We start from the raw sequence: 19499 nt of genomic DNA, 5'->3' as shown, positions 1-19499 counted from the left end.
CAACCGGCTACCCCCTCCCTCCACTCCCCTCCCCTCTGAAACCCTCAACTTGTTTCCCTGGGTCCAGTGTCTCTCATGGTTCTTCTCCCTCTCTGATTTCTCCCCAGCACTTCTACAACCAAAACGCACCGCTTCCATTTCTTCCCTACCATACATAGATGCAGGGACCCAGTGGTTTCCCATTTGTAATGTGGGAATGAATGGTATCTTCAGATACACAAGCACCACTACATGTTGGGGCAGGTGGAGACTGATGCACTATCACTATTTACTTAGAAGTAAGTCTAACTTACTTAGACGTCCAGTGTGGTTGGTTTGTGTTTGTTTTGTTGGTCATATTCTAAGGTATGAAAGAAGGTGTGTTTATTTTTCTAATTGGGTTATTGAAGAACACTCGGGATAATGGAAAACACATGTTTTACAAATCTTGAGAGATCAGTTATGCAGTGTGACTAAGAAGCAGAGATATGACCAGCTCAAATAATTCATTCTACAGGATCGTCATATATAGTCTTCATGTCTGCTTGAGCCAATTCTACGTTTGTGTGAGTAAAGAGACAGATACATACACATTTACGTATGGGACTAAAATGAGCTAATTTAGCAGCTTTTTACAAATCATTTCTATTCCGCTAATATTTATGGAATTCCTTCTGTGATCTTATTCAGAAAAATGAAAAAAAAGCAGTATTTATGTAATAGTGTGTATGACCTATCATTTACTTTTTTCCCTCAATACTCCATAGGTTTTCACTCATTTAACTCCAAATATGACCATATCAGGTAGTTCTGACTATCATTCCACTTTTTATTTTTATTTAATTGAAGATTCACTTACTTATTTTAGAAAGAGAGACGAGCAGAAGACGGGCATAGGGAGAGGGAGAGAATCTCAAGCAGACTCCACACTGAGCGAGGAGCCTGATGCAAAGGCTCCATCCCATGACCCTGAGATCATGACCTGAGCTGAAATCAACAGTTGGATGTTTGACTGACTGAGCCACCCAGGAGCACCCTCATCCCACTTTTTAAATAAGAAAACTAATAAAGAGGTTTTTCATCCCTAATGAATATTGCCATGTGGGAGAAAAGGTCCAGATTTGCTGGATCTTTCTATTTTTCAAGAGAAGAAATCCAAAATATTATATGAAATATTTCAACTAAATGGAAATCTTTCAAACCATGTGTAAGTCTCATAATTCATGTGTACAGACTATATTAAGTCAGGGGTCTGACTACCACCTAGGAGCAAACAGTTCACACCAGCAGTTCCAATCCTGTACCACTAACGCATTATCGGCATCTGGGACCATACGTCCAAACGTCCCACAAACATGGACATGGATCCTGATTGTGGCTTTACCAAAGCAGAACAAAACAAAACAAAACTGACTTCCTTAGAAAAAGGGATTAATACACTTTTTGTGTAACTTTGTCTTTTTTTATGGGTTCCCTTTCTTTCCCGGTCTCAGTCTGAATAAAGAAACCCTAAAGAAGGGCAAAGACACAAGGTGGAAGGAGCTTGAGTCCCTAAATCTCCATTTTCTGGAATGCTGTCAAGAATACCAACCAACCGGGGCGCCTGGGTGGCCCAGCCGTTAAGCGTCTTTCTTCGGCTCAGGTCATGATCCCAGGGTCCTGGGTTCGAGCCCCGCATCGGGTTCCCTGATCCGCAGGAAGCCTGCTTCTCCCTCTCCCACTCCCCCTGCTGTGTTCCCTCTCTCTGTGTGTGTCTCTCTTTGTCAAATAAATAAAAATAAAATCTTGAAAAAAAAAAAGAAAAGAATATGAACCAACCAAGTACACTCTTGGTGTGGCTCGAGAGAGAAAAATAAAATTTGTTAGGTTAAGCCCCTGAAATGTTTTGGAGTTTTTTGTTACAAAATCAGTCTACCATGACAAACACCCAGGGCTCTATTATGTATGAGTGTTAAGATTCTTAGTAGTTGTAGGGCAACGAAAAACTAGAATGTTATATGCGGGTGCAGGGAAAGTGGTAGGATTTCCTTTTGTATAATTATGTTTTGAAGTTTTAGAAGCTCATTTACAAATAATCTTTTGGAAAAAAATCAATTCATGTGCTAGGGACTCTATTTGGGAGCAAAATTTTGCCTTGACGATAGTAATAACTCTATCATTTGCCTTTTAAGGACAGCTGGTAATTTCTCTTTATTCAGAAGGATAAAGAACTTACTCAAGGGAATTTTTAATTTGCTAATGAGTTTTGGGGTTAAATTCTGACTGAACTAACAAAATGAATTAAGATTTAAGATCCTCCAGGGGCGCCTGGGTGGTTCAATCGGTTAAGCATCTGCCTTAGCTCAGGTCATGACCCCAAGGTCCTGGGATTGAGCCCAGTGTCAGGCTTCCTGCTCAGCAGGGAGTCTGCCTCTCCCCCCTTTCTTGTGCTCTCTCTCTCTGTCCAATAAATAAATAAAATCTTAAAAAAAAGATTTAACTTCCTCCAGAATATATACATATTAAGCTTACAATTTACCAAAAAGATTTTTTGATCTCAACTTTTGAACACATACTTTTGTATTAAGATAAAAAATAATGTACTTATAATTCTGGTAAAGTAACAAAATTCAGATTGCATGTAACTCCAAAAGTATTTGTCTCAGACTAACCTACAAATAGTTATTTTAAAAGTTTTAAATCTCCTTCAAGTATAATTATGATTTATGGAGAACACATACATTTTTCACTATGCCTACCAAGAAAATAAGCTAATATAGTTTAAATTTTGATCTTTCAAAGAAATGCTACGTCCCTGAATCTTGGCTTCATCTATCATCTATAATAAAGATATTTAAATGCTTAAGATTCCTAGATTTTGTTACTTTTCTAGTACAGTCTTTATGCAAATATTTCTGGAACTACACATCAGTTTATTATACCAACCATAATTGTGCTTATAAAATTCTACTTATAAAGACTTTTAAAAAACATATTTCTATCATTTTGGGATCAATCTCTGTAATCGATCAAAAGGACAAGCGACAGTCTAAAGAAGGAAAACTAACGTCTGTGAAGCACAACGTTCTAAAATCAGAGAGTTTCCTATTTTACATATTCTATTATTTCTAAGTCCTTTTAATCCTTCTTCATAAATTTCTTAGCTTTCCTTTTTTCTTCCTTTCCATTCGTTCCCATATAGTTTAGACAGTGCTGTCCAATAAAAAAAACTAATGTAAGCCACACATACACACCAGATACGTAATTTTAAATGTTCTGGTATCCACAATAGAAAGATAAAAAAAAAAATAGTCAAGGTCATTTAATAATACACTTAACCCAATATATTACTATATTATCATTCTCACAAATGAATACCAAACCACTTATTAAGGAGACATTTTGCATTTTTTTATACCAACTCTTTGAAACCCAGTGTGCATTTTATCCTTATGATACATCTCAGTGTGACAAAGTCGCAAAGGCAAGTGCTCAGTAGCCACACAGTACAAATAACTCACACTCTGGGCAGCAAAGTTCTAGAGACTCTCACCATCTCTTGCTTAGACTGGGCACTGTCTCTCCTGACTGGCCTCCGGTGCAATCTCACTTCTCTTGAAAAGGAAGAACAGCTGAATAATCTTTTTTAGATAGCTCTGTACAGTCTTTGGCACTACACCCAAACTCAAGCAGGAGTCAGAGATTAGTTTTGACATGAAATTGAAAACTGTATTTAGTTACGTTAAAACCCATTTCTCTGTCTTGCATTTTGAATGGGTCTTTATCCACAGTGATGTTTTCACATCATGCATTGGTCATTTGAAAAATATTGGTTCATTGAATAATGCAGATTTTTCAAATACGGACACATTACATTATGCAATATCAAGAAAAAAATCACATTCTTTAATATGACCGCTGATCTCATGGTGTTTAAGTAATGGGAAGCTGTCAAGATCCCAGTGGTGAGTGAATACAAGTTTCCAATATTCTAATTTGTGCTTTTAGATGTTATCATTAGCAGCAAATACTGTCAGTTGTTTTCCTTAAATTGGCTGTCTCACTTTGTTCGTTTTTGTGTAAATGTCTAGCAAATATTCAAGTTTAAATAACCATATTTTATCTCATTTTTTTCAAATAAAAGCTATTCCTTAAAAAAAACCCCAGCAAATTCAGCTTGCACAGAGCTTTTCCTTGAGACTACCATTATACTTCCTTTCACAGCAGAAATGCTTTTTGCATACTTCCCATTTCATTTCAGAAAATACTGAAAAGGTGTTTACTCAAGAGTGGCAATTTGCTAAAACTAGTACGTTTTACCGCTTATGAGTGAGGGCAGCCTTCAGGCTTTTTTTTTTTCCCCCTTTCTCTTTGTGTATGACTATGAAGGATATAGTGATTCAAATACAATATCGTAAAAAGTCAAACAATGTCCTAACATTCTCACTAATAAAGGTCTGACCCTACTGAACCCTGAAATGATTTGGGGGATCCTCAGTGTTCCATGGTCCACACATCGAGAGCCGCTAACCTACACTGTAAGAGAGAGGCCATTCATCCACTGAATAGGCATTCAGTGCCTGCTGTATGTCAGGAATCACTCTGGGCACTTGAGATACCTCAGGGAATAAAATAAGTAAAAACAAAAAAACTCTCGTCATGGAGTTTGCATGGGGAAAATATGAACATGAATATGGTAAGTCCACTGTAAAGACCAAAGAGTAAAGAGGTGGAAGTGACATGGTAGGGCTGCAGTGCTAAACTGGATGGTCGGAGTGGGCTTCTTGTGAAATACATCCTTGCAAGTACTTGGACGAGATGAGGGAGCTAGTCAAGAACACATCTGGGGAAATAAAATTCTAGACAGCAGTACTGCAAAATCTCTAAAGTGAGGACGTGTCTGGCTGTTTGGAAATCAGCAAATTGGCTAATATTACTGGGTCTGAATGAGTTAGATGGAGAATAGTAGAAATGAGGTCATTGAAGGCCTTCTGACTATAGAAGGTCGTCTTCCGCAATGACTTAACTTCCAGGAAAGAACCTCTACGTCCAAGTCTTATTCCCCCCAACACCTCCCTTCTCTTGACTGAAAGGATTTCCGATCTTACCATAAAAATTGTTTTGCTGGGAAGTTTTCCATATATGTATATGTGAGTGTGTGTGTGTGTGTGTGTGTGTGTGTGTGTGTGTCTATAAATGGTTTATAAATATATCACGTTATGATTACTTCGAAATAACTCTTCCTACATTTATTTTGGGTAATTTTAAAGGTACACTTTTAAATTTCCACACAACAGTTTACAGAGTCCAAATAAGAAACCCATAAACTTCACACTGCTCATGTACATATTAACCAGATAATTTATATAGTTATATCTTACTTATGTTATTGTAGTATATTTAAGATTTTATTTACTTATTTGGGAGAGAGTGAACGAGCATGAACAGTGGGGAGAAGCAGGGGGAGAAGCAGACTTTCCGCTGAGCAGGGGCCCAATGCAGGGCTCCATCCAGGACCCTGAGATCGTGACCTGAGCCAAAGGCAGACATTTAACCAACTGAGCCACCCAGGTGTCCCTGTTATTGTAGTACTTTAATTATCCTTAGTGTAGTGACCTTTTAATCTATCCTGACGGCACCACATTGTGCAGTCCTGAAATAAGAGGAAGGGAAATAGCAACATTATGTATATAAGAAGAAAAACATGTGATCTGTGATATCTACATATATAAGAAGGTTAAACTGGTTCAGAGAATTGCGGGGAACTGTGAAAATGAAGACCTCATAAGATGTAAACAGCAAAAGAAAAATTATACTTGATTCTGTCTTCCTGTGACAAGTATTTCCAGTAATAATTATAAATTATAATGTTTACTAGATTCATCAAAGTCCAAACGATCCACGCTTCCAAGTTGGCAGAAATCCCATAGTACAGAAGCATTGGTGTTGAATATCTTGAACAAACAGTAATATCAAACTGCCCTTGGGAATATCCTACCATGGAGAATGTGTGCCACCTAAGACAAAGATGAGAAAAAGTGGTATTCTCCACTGAAGCCAAATATAACTGAGTCAAGGATCATAGATGCCACCACTGGGGATCTTGATAAAAGAAGGAAATGACATCTATTGGAATGTAAATTTGCTCCAAAACATTTCCTTTCGTTTTCTTAATTACAAAAGGTCTGAAAGGAATTTAAACAGTAATAAAAATTCCATCCATTTGAATTTCTACAGCACAGGGCAAAGCATTTTAAAACTGGTTCCAGCCAATTCTATACTAAAAATGCAATCTACAAGGGCGCCTGGGTGGCTCAGTCATTAAGCATCTGCCTTCAGCTCAGGTCATAATCTCAGGGTCCTGGGATCGAGCCCCACGTCGGTCTCCCTGATCGGCGGGAAGCCTGCTTCTCCCTCTCCCATTCCCTCTGCTTGTGATCCTGCTCTCCTATCTCTAGCAAATAAATAAATAAATAAAATCTTAAAAAAAAAGGCAATCTACAGACCAAATGGAAATCCAACACTTGTGGAAATGTTGTCGCAGCCATATATGAAAACATATTACGATGTATTTCCCAAATGTCAAAAAAACTACACAGCCTTAAAGCTATACCTTTCATATCCCAAACCAGTGGCTACTAACAATCTGGATGAAAATTAATCACATTTATGTTTTAGAAAACCTATTTCGAATAAATGTAAAAGTTCCGTGAGTTGGAAACACTGGCCACAGACTAGCAGGTGCACGCACCTCCCCTAATCCAGATGTCCATCTACTTACCAGGACATCCGCTTTGCCACTCAGTCCCTGCCCATAGTTGTCAGTTGCGATGACTTGGAACTTGAAGTAGGACCTTCTCATGTTGTGGAAGAGCATAGCGGTTTTGATGAGGCCCGTATACGTTTCCACCACAAATCCTTCTTTTCCCTCTTTAATGGGTGGAATGATGAGTCGGTAAGCCATGGCGCTGTAATTGCCAGTATCTTTGTCAGTAGCCTAGGAGGGAAAAAACACAGGGTATAAATAAGCAGGAAAAAAAAACTACCTATATTCAAGGGCTTATCTGTTTGTAAGACTGATATTCTTTTGTAATAACACAATACAACCCTCCTATAAGTCTATTGTTCTGGGTATCGTTATGTAGATTAACAGCCCTTGTGTCCACAGGGATGAATGGTTGTTATTAGAATGATAATAACTACCCAACTGTGAATAGGAATGACACAGACTGTTATAACCCAGTCCAGCCTGGTGAATTAAGTGTTTTGATTGGCATGTCTAATGGGTTCAACTCTGGGCTGTGATCCAAATTGGTTTGAGGATGGTACTGATTGTTTACCTAGCCATTGTCTTGTGTAACAGGCATAGCATGTGATAGTCGTTTTGAGCTAACCTATTTCCAGAAGGGGAAAAAATAAAATAAGGCACTAAAAGAGCTCAAATGACAGTGAGAGAAAAGTTAAGAGCTCTTAGCCAATAAATCTAGGGCTGTATAGAGAGATCCTAATTAGTTGATGCCATATCATAATTAGAGAAGGTTAGAATACTAATCCAGGTTCCTTTTTTTTTTTTTAATCCAGGTTCCTTTTTAATCATTCTATATCCCAATTAACCAGACTTGTTCCTAATTGTGGGTACTTATGATCTACATGTTAAGGTTTCTTAACATTTAGCATTTAAATAGGGAAATAGTTGTTTAGAATGTTGGTGGTGGTTTTTGGTTTTTTATTTTTTATTTATTTTTTTAATGAAGCTGGGAGTATAATCTATTAGCCTGGCTCTATAGCTTCTACTTCAGAGATTTTTCAGAATGCCAGTCTGAGAATTATTTCATAGTGGAATATTTGGAAGAGGAACGATAAGTATGAGAGTCCCAGTGAATTTACACAAGGCTACATACACCTTATTCATGATACTAGATATGTAAGTTTTATATTATTATTTTCATTGTTTGGTTATTCTTATTTTTACCAAAGATATTAAATATCATGTACCAAGCATTTTTTTTTAAAGATTTTATTTATTTATTTGAGAAAGAGAGAGAGAGAGAGAGAGAACACGAGTAGGGTGAGGGTCAGAGGGAGAAGCAGACTCCCCGCTGAGCCGGGAGACCGACGTGGGACTCAATCCCGGGACTCCAGGTTCATGACCTGAGCCGAAGGCAGACGCTTAACCGACTGAGCCACCCAGGCGCCCTGTATCAAGCATTTTTGATTTGCCATTATAATGCTAAGGATTCTATAAAACATTATCTTCTTTAGTAAAAACTCTGAGAAATGTATAATTCCAACTACATAAATTAGTGCTACCCAACAGAATTTTCTGTGCTGAAGGAAATGCTCTGTGTTCTGTACAACACAGCAGTAGCCATATATGGCTACTCAACACTCGAAATGAGGCTAATGGGATTCAGAAATTGAAGTGTGAATTCTAACTAAATTTCAACAGCCAAGGGCTACACAGTAAGTGGTGAAGTTGGGATAAATATAATGATAATAATAGTAAATAACAGTGAATGTATATTAGGGTTTACCATGAGCTTGATACTTCAGCTTCAAATTCTAATTATGTGTTTAACCATGGGAAACATTTCAGGATAACTCTAACCACCTGGTAAACAAGGTAATTTAAAATAAAAAAAACAAACAGATATTTCACTTTGGGATAAAATATTTCTTGAATTTTCTAGGAAGTCAAAATTCTCAGCTTTAGACTAGGACGAGCTCCAGCTACCAGCTCATCTCCGGAGAGAGTCTGTACATTTCACAGAACGGCAGAGCTTAGTTTTGACATTAGAGGGACATTAATTAGATTTCAACATTAGATCACATTATCACTAAAAGGAGAAGAAGAACAAAGACAAAATCGTTATCAAAGTGTTTCCTTTTAAGCTTTGAACTCAGGGTTTTTATTCATTTAATAAAGGGTAGCATAAAAAATTAAAAGCACAATTCCAACTAAAATTAAAATCAGAGTCTGAATCAAGTAATCAAAGACATTTCTTTTACACACTAGGACCAAATCTGGGACTAATGCCAAAGAGGCCAAAGATTTGCTTGAATATTACCCTTTAACTTATAATTAGCATGGGTGTTTCCACTGAAATAAATTTTTTACTGTTGATGCAAATGACAGTGAGGTATAAAAAATGTGCACAAAAATGGAGAAATCATGAGTATACAGCTCAATAAATTTTGCAAAATATACATATCCATGTGACTAGCCCCTGCATCAGGAAATAAAGCATTACCAGCATCCCAGAATGTTCTCTATGTCCTTTCAGCCATACCCACTCCCCAGGAAACCACGGTGTTTATTTCTAAGTAAATAAATTGGTTATGCCTATTTCTTATTTTTTTTTTTTTAAGATTTTATTTATTTGTCAGAGAGAGAGAGGGAACACAGGCAGGGGGAGTGGGAAAGGGAGAAGCAGGCTCCTCGCCAAGCAGGGAGCCCGATGTGGGACTCGATCCCAGGACCGTGAGATCATGACCTGAGCCGAAGGCAGACGCTCAACCAACAGAACCACCCAGGCGCCCCTAGTTATGCCTATTTTGTAACTTTATGTTGATGGGATCACACCATAGATTCTCCTTTCTGTCTGAATTCTTTTACTCAATTTTGTGTTGAGATTCTAAATCTTTGTATTTTTAAATTTTTACAGGCATTTTGAATCATTTTATTTCATCTATACTATAATACCATGAGATATACATTATTATTCACTATTTTACCTGCAAAGAAGTTGAGACTTTGGTAGTTAAATATCTTACCTGCTTAGCTACCTCCATGCTTCAGGACTGGTCTTTCCAACTCTAGAATCTAAGTCCAGTTGGCCACATCACCCCCTTCTCCCCACTTCCAAGTATTTACAACTAACATCCAGGCCTGTGATTTTCTTTTTTCTTTTTTTTCTCTTTTAAAGATTTTACCTACTTATTTGAGAGAGAGAGCACAAACAAGGGGAGGAGCAGAGGGAGAGGGAGAAGCAGGCTTGCCGCGGAGCAAGGAGCCCTACTTGGGACTGGATACCAGGACCCTGAGATCATGACCGGAGCTGAAGGCAGATGCTTAGCTGACTGAGCCCCCAGGACTGTGCTTTTCAAAAAATTTTTTAATTTTTTATAATTTGAGTATAGTTGGCACACAATGTTACATTAGTTTCAGGTGCACAACACAGTGATTCAACATCTCTATACGTTATTCTGTGCTCACAAGTGTATCGACCATCTGTCACCATATAGTTCCATTGCAATAACCTTGACGATATTCCTGTTACTTTTTCATTCCATAACTAGAAGCCCTTGTCTCCCACTCCCCTTCACCCATCTGCCCCACCCCTTCTCCCCTCCCCCCTGGAAACTGTCAGTTTGTTCTCTGTATTTATAGGTCTCATTCTGCTTTTTGTTTGCTTTGTTTTTTAGGTTCTACATGACTGAAATCATGTGGTATTTGTCTTTCTCAAACAAACCTTTGTATTTTAAAATAAACCCCATACCACAATGCAGTCACATTTAGAAAAGAAACGACAGTTATAATAAAATCACCGTGACTGCTTGGTACATTAAGTTTCTTTGCACAGTTCTTACTGATGAACTTTCAATTTCAATAAGCAAGGAATTTCACTTTCTACTATTCCTAATTTATTAAATTAAGATAACTACAAGGTAGCTGTATTTTATTCTTAACAGGTTAAGTTGCATTTTAAAAATACACCGAGGCACGGGCACCCGGGTGGCTCAGTCGTTAAGCGTCTGCCTTCAGTTCAGGTCATGGTCCCAGGGCCCTGGGATCGAGCCCCGCATCGGGCTCCCTGCTCGGCGGGAAGCCTGCTTCTCCCTCTCCCACTCCCCCTGCTTGTGTTCCCTCCCTCTCTGTGTCTCTCTCCGTCAAATAAATAAAAACTTAAAAAAATAATAAAAATTATAATAAAATACACTGAGGCAGGAGGGAAGGGAGGCTCGGGAAACAAGTTGACCGAATTGATTAAAGCCATTTCGGTTTTAGCCTGACCCTGAACCTAAAGTCAGGTCATAAAGAAAAAAAGAAAAAAAAAAACAGGTCATAAAAGAATGACAAGATCTAACTCACGGAAGACCACCAGACCCCACTCCCTCTGGCAGTAAAAGCCACAAAGGCTGAACGTTCTTAAAACTGTCCTTTGTGGGTAATTCCACAACCCCGGTGATGAGGGAGGGAGCAGAAGGCTAGCTGAAGACAAAGCCAGGCTAACAGCCTGCAACCTCACCCCACAACCTCTCCCCAACCCCCCCCCCCCCCCCCCCCCCCCCCGCCCACCCACTCCTGGGTGGGACATGTGTGACGTTCTTCCAGGATGCTCCCAACTCTCTTTATGTTAATGCCTTGCTAGAGGGAAAAACAACCTTAACTTGACAATGGCAAAGCCTCTGGTATCCTGTAAGTCCTCTTTAGCATATGAAAGTTCTTTTGAAAACGTCCCTTTTCCCCACCGCCCTCAACTCGCAAGTATAGAATCAGTCACTCCTCGCACTTCCAATGCAGTTCTTTCTGCCCAGGGATCCTGTTCCTGTGCTTTAATAAAACCACCATTTTGTACCAAAGACATCTCAAGAATTCTTTCTTGGCCATTGGCTCCAGACCTCACCCCACCGAACCTCACCTATATTCCAAAACCACATCACCAAGAAAATGGGAAAATGAACTGTCCAATGTAATAAGCCCAAAGTTGAAGAGTAAGCCCCTCCCTATATGGTTAGCTAACTTTAAAAAACTTATAAAACCCTTCATTAGAAGCAAACGGGGGTCCTCTTCCCCCATCTGGGAGGAGATGATGTGGGAAACAAAGGCAGAAGACAAATTATTAAATTTCCTTACTACCTACAGCCCACTGACAAGTCCTTGAAACAGGCCAAGTGATCTTCCTCTAGGGACTCAGGGCCTCAATGTTAACACTTTGCTAAGAGCAAAAGGCAATCTTAGCCCAAACCGTCCCCTCCCCACCACGATCCTGTAAGTCTACTTTAACATATAAAAATTCCTTTGGAAACTTCCTTGATCTCTAACCACCCCCCCCCCAAGATACAGGTTGGTAATCATCCCCCAAGCATATGGCCCACCAATATACATCTGAAGGGTCTCAGGACTAAAAGGTTTATAGATGGTAATAAATGACCTTTTCCCAACAATAGCTAGCCTGCTCAAGGTCCTGGAAACCTTGCTTCCAAAATTCCTTAGAGACTTACGCTCTCCCTAACGCCCTCCGAACTTGAAAGTATATAATGGGCCGCTCCTCATGACCCCGGTGCAGCTCTTTCTACCCCCGGGGCCTGTCCCCATGCTTTAATACAACCACCTTTTTGCACCAAAGATGTCTCAAGAATTCTTGGCTATGAGCTTCGAACCCTAACGTTCTTTCCTACCTCAGAGAGACCACTACTCTGTGAGTCACTTTCTTATTTCTATACTTAATAAATCTTTGTCCCTTTCTCTAAATGTCTTGCTCTTGAATTCTGTCACACACAAAGCCAGGGCTTGGGACCTTGGTCCTTCTGGCATCAAGACCTTTCCTGAAGCAAATAATCACTGAATGCAAGTTTGGGTACAGAATTATCAAGTACAGCTCAGAACTATGTATTTTCTTTTATGATTTTTCACAGTACACTGTGAGCAGATTGTCAAAAAATGAGATACATGGTTTTAAAAAATCATGTTTACTGGATATTTTTCCAAAAATATAAAACTACTATCATATGTACGTTGTCAATAATGATTCTACTTTGAATTTCTATTTCTTTGAATGGGCTTAATCCTCTTTGAATCTCAAAGATCTCATTTCAGAAAACGGGCCTTGATGATGGTTGTCCCATCATCAACATTCTTTGAAATCTCCCCTCTCTCTCCCAAGTACAGGTAGCTGAATATATCAAGTTAAACAGTGAATGATAAACAAGCCAACAGGCACTACACTTAGAAGCAATTTAAAGGATTTTCAAGTTCAATTTTGAATCTATTCAATTTTCAGCAAACACATGATTTAAGACCGAAACCCGTATCAAAGATGTGACTGATCAATGTTGGGTATGTACATGAAGACATGACATGTTTAAATACACACCAAAAATACTGATAACAAAATTAAGAACACAATTTTAAATCTGGTTACAGATGTGAAAAGTGAGAGTTTCAGCACAGAGTGCACTGTAACTATTTGCTTCCTACTTTTTTTTTTTTTAAGATTTTATTTATTTATTTGACAGACAGACACAGTGAGAGAAGGAACACAAGCAGGAAGAGTATGAGAGGGAGAAGCAGGCTTCCCACTGAGCAGGGAGCCCGATGCGGGGCTGGATCCCAGGACCCTGGGACCATGACCTGAGCCAAAGTCAGACGCTTAATGACTGAGCCTCCCAAGTGTCCCTGCTTCCTACTTTTAATAATTTTAAATTTACTTGTTTATTTGTGTTGTGTTTCAGAGACGTACTCAAAAACTGAGTGTGATTTAAAAGACAAATAATCACTCCAGAGTTTTCCGCTTTCCTTATTTGTAAAATGAAAACAAAATACTGATCAACAAGCATTATTTTCAAGATAAATATATATGTACATATGTGAAATATAGCCAAGTATACTATAACTATTATAATTTTTACCATAATCGAAAATTTTAATTTTATATCTAATATTTACCAATGAATATGCAAATTTAAACACAAAATTAATTTAAACTTATTACTCCAGACACATTATCATAAGACTGTAACTTCCCTTTTTTAAAAAATATTGTATTTATTTGACAGAGAAAGAGAGCATAAGCAGGGAAGCAGCAGAGGGAGAGGGAGAAGCAGACTCCCCTCTGAGCAGGGACCCTGTGCTCAGGACCTAAGCCAAAGGCAGACACTTAACTGACTGAGCCACCCAGATGCCCCAAACTGTAACTTCCTTAAAATAATCCATTAACCAATTTTTTCAAGATGCATGTACTTTGTCCTCTTTCTGTTTTCTTTTCCACTTTAGGGCTTCCAGACGATCTCTGAGTCAAGCTTGCAAAACCTCTTCCCCAACTGAAATGCATGCGTTTATATGTAGTACACGTTCTACCCTTCCTTGTTGCTGAACTTATGTAATGAGGCCATGGGTATCTGACTCTCAGTGTACCCTCTCCTACTTCGACTTTCTCCTCCTCTGTGAATTTCAGTGTTCTTGGAGATGATGCAATCAACGACCATCTTCAAATTCTTAGGCATGAATAACTGTCATTGGTCTCTGATATGCCTCACTGCATCGATTCTACCCCATAACCACATGCTAGTCTTCTGACTTACGGAGATACTCCCTCTAAGGAAACACTCCATCTCTCGAGGTGTAAACTTTAATGTATACATTTCTGACTGCAACCTCCCATCACTTTCTTATTCAATTATGACTTCTCTGGCACCAGGGAATTTTCAGTTCCACAAACACCCTCTCTGTTCTCCTTACTTCGGGGCTTACGTCCCTTCTGTCCCCATCATGGATGTCACTGGGGTCACACTGTTCTCATTGTTTTGTCCTCCCACAACACCTGGAACTTTCTCCTCCAGAGCCAATGTAACCGTCAACCGGGGACTGAGGAATGATGGAGGAGAGAGTCAGGCAGACCAGGGCCTCACACAGTATCTCCAGACATCTTTCCCACTGAGTACGTTTTATTGTTATTATTTTATAGGTCAAGGAATGAAGGCACAGAGAGATCAATCCCTTTCTCTCAATCATCCCAAAGTGGCTTAAAGCACAGGTGGGGAGGTCTCCCTCTAAAACCTATAATGAAACCGCTATACTCAATATGTCACACTAAGTACCAGGACTGGGACCCCAGTGAACACAATAGTAAGAGCTGGAGAAAGAGCATAAGAGCTCCTCCTAGATATGTCCCAGAGACGGAGAGAAAATAATAGATATGCAGGCTAAAAACTAAGCAAAGGCAGAAATACAAAAACCTTTGTGCAGGTGGTAGTTCTACATAGAGGGCATTTTGCTGATCTAGGTGAACTAAAGATTTACTTCATGAGGTTGTGAGTGACTCAGAATGGGAAGCAAGACCCAAGCCCCACTCGTGGAAGTGAGTCTAATAAGACTACCCTTCCCAGAATGCTCAATTCTCACTTAAAGGGCATTTGAGAAATTCATCTCTCCTTTCCAGCTACCACTGCTACCACTGCCTCCAAACTGCAAAGCAAACCACCTGGCTTAAACTTTGAAAATGAGTGCGGGGGGGAGGGGGGAACTTCCTTGGGAATCATTCCAACCAATACAAGCCCCCATTGGATTCTGCAGCTTTTATTCACACATTAGCAATTGCACAGTTCTAGGAGAAATCATTATATTCTGAATTTCTGAATTTGTAAATTCTACCTGAATGAACAGAAAAACCACAACTGAGAATTTGAGAAAAGCGATATTTTTTAAAGATTTTATTTATTTGACAGAGAGAGAGATAGTGAGAGCAGGAACACAAGCAGGAGGAGTGGGAGAGGGAGAAGCAGGCTTCCCGCGGAGCAGGGAGCCCGATGCGGGGCTCTATCCCAGGACTCTGAGATCATGACCTAAGCCGAAGGCAGACGCTTAACGACTGAGCCACCCAGGTGCCCGAGAAAAGTGATCTTTAACTGGTAATAGCCTAGCCTCCTCACAGAAGTAGGTACTTTTTCAAAAGTCACCTCTAACCTATGCCTCAGATAATTCTAACAAGTTCCAAGAACGATAAAAAGGTAGAGTTAAAATAATCCTCAAAATGAACAAGAAACAAAATGTCATAAAAAAGAGCTTGTTGAAAAAAAGCAAAGTCATACCCACAAAGGGAATTAGCAGGCCAAGAGAATAATGTGAAGATGTTCAATATGCCTCAGTAAATAGTTGTAAAAATAAGAAAAAAAAAAAGAATGAAAATAGTTGAACATAAAAAGAAACTTCTAGAAGTGATGAAATAATAATAATAACAGCTTCAGAGATGAAGCTGTTAGCAACTGAGGCATTGCTGATGAGAGAATTAGTGAACTGAATGATAGGGACAGAAGAAATGATGCAAAATGCCCTACAGAGCAACAAAGACCAAAAATCTAAGAGCAAGTTTGAGACAAAGCATTGAGGGGGATCAAGTTTAGCAAACACCTAATCAGAGAGTCAAGAAGAGAGAATAGAATTTTTCAGAACTGATAAAAGACAGCTATCGACAGATTTAAGAAGCCCAATGACCTACCAACAGAACAAATACAAAGTGACCTACCCAGGACAAGCAACACCCCACCCGCAACAGAAACGGGAGTCACAGCAGGTCTTAGCACACTCAGTAGCATGGAAAGGTGCCCATGGAAAGTTCTAAATTGTGTACCGTAAGTGGAAGGTGTGTGATTTCAGAGGAAGATCTAAGATTTAGGAAAATGTGAAAAAGCAAAGAAAGCAGTAGGTGGCTGAATAACTCTACTTAAGCATGGACTCTACAACACAATAATTATATTGTCGTGTGTGGCTAAAAAAAATAGAGCAAAATATCCAAAAACAATAATATATTAATTTCAATGGGAGGGACTCAATTTAAATGTCCTAAGATTCTAAATAATATTCAGGATGGAGGGTATACTGGTATTTTTTAGGTACGTGTATGTTAAAATTTCTAAGGTAACCCTTATTAAATAAAATAGAGTATATAACTTTACAAATCACAGAGGATACATGCATGGGGCAAGGAAAAAAATATCCATCCAATGGAAACAAAAAGGAGAGAAAAAGAAAACAAAACAGGACAAGGGAAGACCAAAATAAAATGATAGAGGGTAAAATCTATTATATCTGCAATTAGAACAAATGTAATTCAATCTTCTACTTAACAGGCCAGGTTAATTACACTGGATAGAACAGACTCTACTCTAATGTATAATGTATGATCCCTAAAAAAAGGAAAGTGATTGGAAACGTAAGTCAAAATTCATTTATATTTTAATGTAGAACGCATCTATTTTCACAGAGAAATTTACCTTCCTGCCTTTTGGAGGGGCAGTGGAGAAAGAACTGATATTTTAAAATTAAAACAATATTAGAAGTTAGTTCTGCTGTGTTCTGTGTGACTAAGAAGAACGATTTTGAAAGGAAATTATTTGCCCAAAGATGTCACTAATGAACTTAGGTGTGAATAAAGCAAAACAGCTATGTGTGTGTGTGTGTGTGTGTGTGTATGTGTTTAAGTAAATAAACTATTATGAATATAACCTGCATTATTTCCTAAAACACTGGGGAAAATTCCTAAAGATAGTCGAAGAAAGGGAAAAATAAGTAAAATTTACAAACTGCATCATTTTTATTAGTGCTAAGGGGACATCTAACAAGCTTCGTTAAACTAACACCTAAAACTGAAAACTGGCTCATCAAGAAAACTGTAACTGAATCAAATCTGCTAAAGAATCAATGTCACTTTACTTATTCCATTAGCTTTCTTTATAATCAAAAATATACACGGGGCTCCCGGCACAATCATTATCTGGGAGAGGTAACCCTTGAAGATTTGATTCGCAGACTTCTGGGAGTTTCTGTTAGCAAAATCAGGAAAGTTATGTCTAGAGTTGTTTTAAAAGAATGAAAATCAGAAATGAATATTATAATTATACCTGCTGTAATTATATTTCTAAATGAAAGCTAAGACACAGGAAACCACTTACGCATTTCTAAGACCTCATCTGGAAATTTTAATGCACACAGGTGCCCAACATTAAGAGAAAATCACCAAATAATTGCCTCTATCATACGGGGGTGTAGGTGAGCCCATTAATTTTGTAACAGCATAAGTAACCGTTCCCCTCTCTTGCCTAAATGAGTACTATGAATACAGAAATATTAGTGGAATAATTAGTGATGTCCTAAGAACTTCCAAAGCCCATTAAAGTCCAATAATGCTAACTTTTAACTTCAACTTTTCAATTAGACCCCATTTTAACATTTAACAGTGCTGATGGCTCACTTTCCCTGAAATAGAGTGGAAGTATTTTAGAATGTCAGAGTAAAAATACGCAAATCCCACATTTTCAGCTACTAATGTCAGTATGTCAAGGTGTGTTTTCAAGGGGCAAAATGAACATCTGCCGTAGATCTCTTCGGCTTCTTAAACTACTTTAACTTGGCTCTTGTATTTGTAGGAAGTACAAAGAAACCTTCATTTTAGAGCACTTAAAGACAATAGATTTGTCCAACATATGATAAAATATGAATGAGGAAAGGAAAATGTCAGGTAGACTCGTCTATTTATAAGGCTATACAAGATTTATGCAAAAAAAAAAACTAGAAAAAAGAAAAGAGACTTTATTTTTTTTTTTTTTAATTTTATTTATTTATTCACGAGAGACAGAGAAAGAGAGAGAAGCAGAGGGAGAAGCAGGCTCCCAAGGAGCAGGGAGCCCGATGCGGGACCCAATCCCAGGACACTGGGATCATGACCTGAGCCGAAGGCAGATGCTTAACCATCTGAGCCACCCAGCGACCCAAGACTTTTTTAAATAAGAAAGCTTAGTGTTTGTTTTTTTTTATCAGGATGTCAAAAAAGTCATCACAGTCCAATAATTCCTAATTTCAGTATGTGCACTTACTGTGTGTATATTTAAGTCTAATATAATTTAGAGATATTCTAATGAGTAAAACACAGCTTATTGTAGAAATGACAATTTAATAATGGTATGTTGAAAAGTGCAACACTGTTTGAATTACAAAGACCTTTTCAGGAATTTTACTGTTGTTTTATTATAGTTAGAATTTGCCAAAGTTTAAAGAGTGGTGCCAAATATCACACGATAATACCCATTTGGAAAATTCAAGAAACCGAAGAACAGCAAAATCTTCCTTTTATCATTTTTAGTTATATACTAAAATATGTCTTATTATGGAAGGCATGAGATTCAAACATCAGGAAGACTTGGATTTATGTGATGACCACAACACTTTTTTTTTTAAAGTACTATTTCCTTTTCCTTGTAACTTCTTTGGAAAACAAATATTACCTCAAAAAATAATTGCCTTGTTCTTTTCCTCATTATTCCTACTAGCATGACTGATCATATATTCCTCAATGATGCTTTGAAATGAACTCTGAAACATTTGCTCTCTTTTCATTCACGTGGAAAAGAAATTGTGCTCCACTCAACAGACGCAGTAAGAACTGAAAACACATGTACAATCTGAGCCTTCTATTTGATAGAGGAAAACTAGCTTTTAATGTTGACTCTGAATCCCAAAATGTTCAGGATTTTTAGGGAAAGCTCAATTATTATTGAAATGTTTAAGAAATCTTTGCCTTGGGCGCCTGGGTGGCTCAGTTGGTTAAGCGACTGCCTTCGGCTCAGGTCATGATCCTGGAGTCTCCGGATCGAGTCCCGCATCGGGCTCCCTGCTCGGCGGGGAGTCTGCTTCTCCCTCTGACCCTCTTCCCTCTGGTGCTTTCTATCTCTCATTCTCTCTCTCTCTCAAATAAATAAATTAAATCTTTAAAAAAAAAGAAGTCTTTGCCTTTGCAATAATTCTGTAGTTAGGAATTCAAATCCTT

At 38.4% G+C, this 19499-nt stretch overlaps 1 protein-coding gene across 1 annotated transcript in view; it reads right to left on the bottom strand.

Annotated features, from left to right (window-relative positions):
- PCDH15 (protocadherin related 15) overlaps positions 1–19499 on the bottom strand; it is a 1645434-nt gene that overhangs the window by 56262 nt on the left and 1569673 nt on the right. The window contains exon 29 of the mRNA XM_073878941.1: positions 6740–6955. Within this exon, the coding sequence (XP_073735042.1) occupies positions 6740–6955 (216 nt within the window). The remainder of the gene's footprint in view (positions 1–6739; positions 6956–19499) is intronic.

The sequence above is a fragment of the Callorhinus ursinus genome, unplaced genomic scaffold (genome assembly GCF_003265705.2).
Source record: "Callorhinus ursinus isolate GAN/ISIS: 27379988/994484 unplaced genomic scaffold, GSC_fseal_2.0 scaffold32, whole genome shotgun sequence".
In the NCBI taxonomy this organism is placed as follows: domain Eukaryota; kingdom Metazoa; phylum Chordata; class Mammalia; order Carnivora; family Otariidae; genus Callorhinus; species Callorhinus ursinus.
This window is presented reverse-complemented; position numbering and strand designations above follow the sequence as displayed.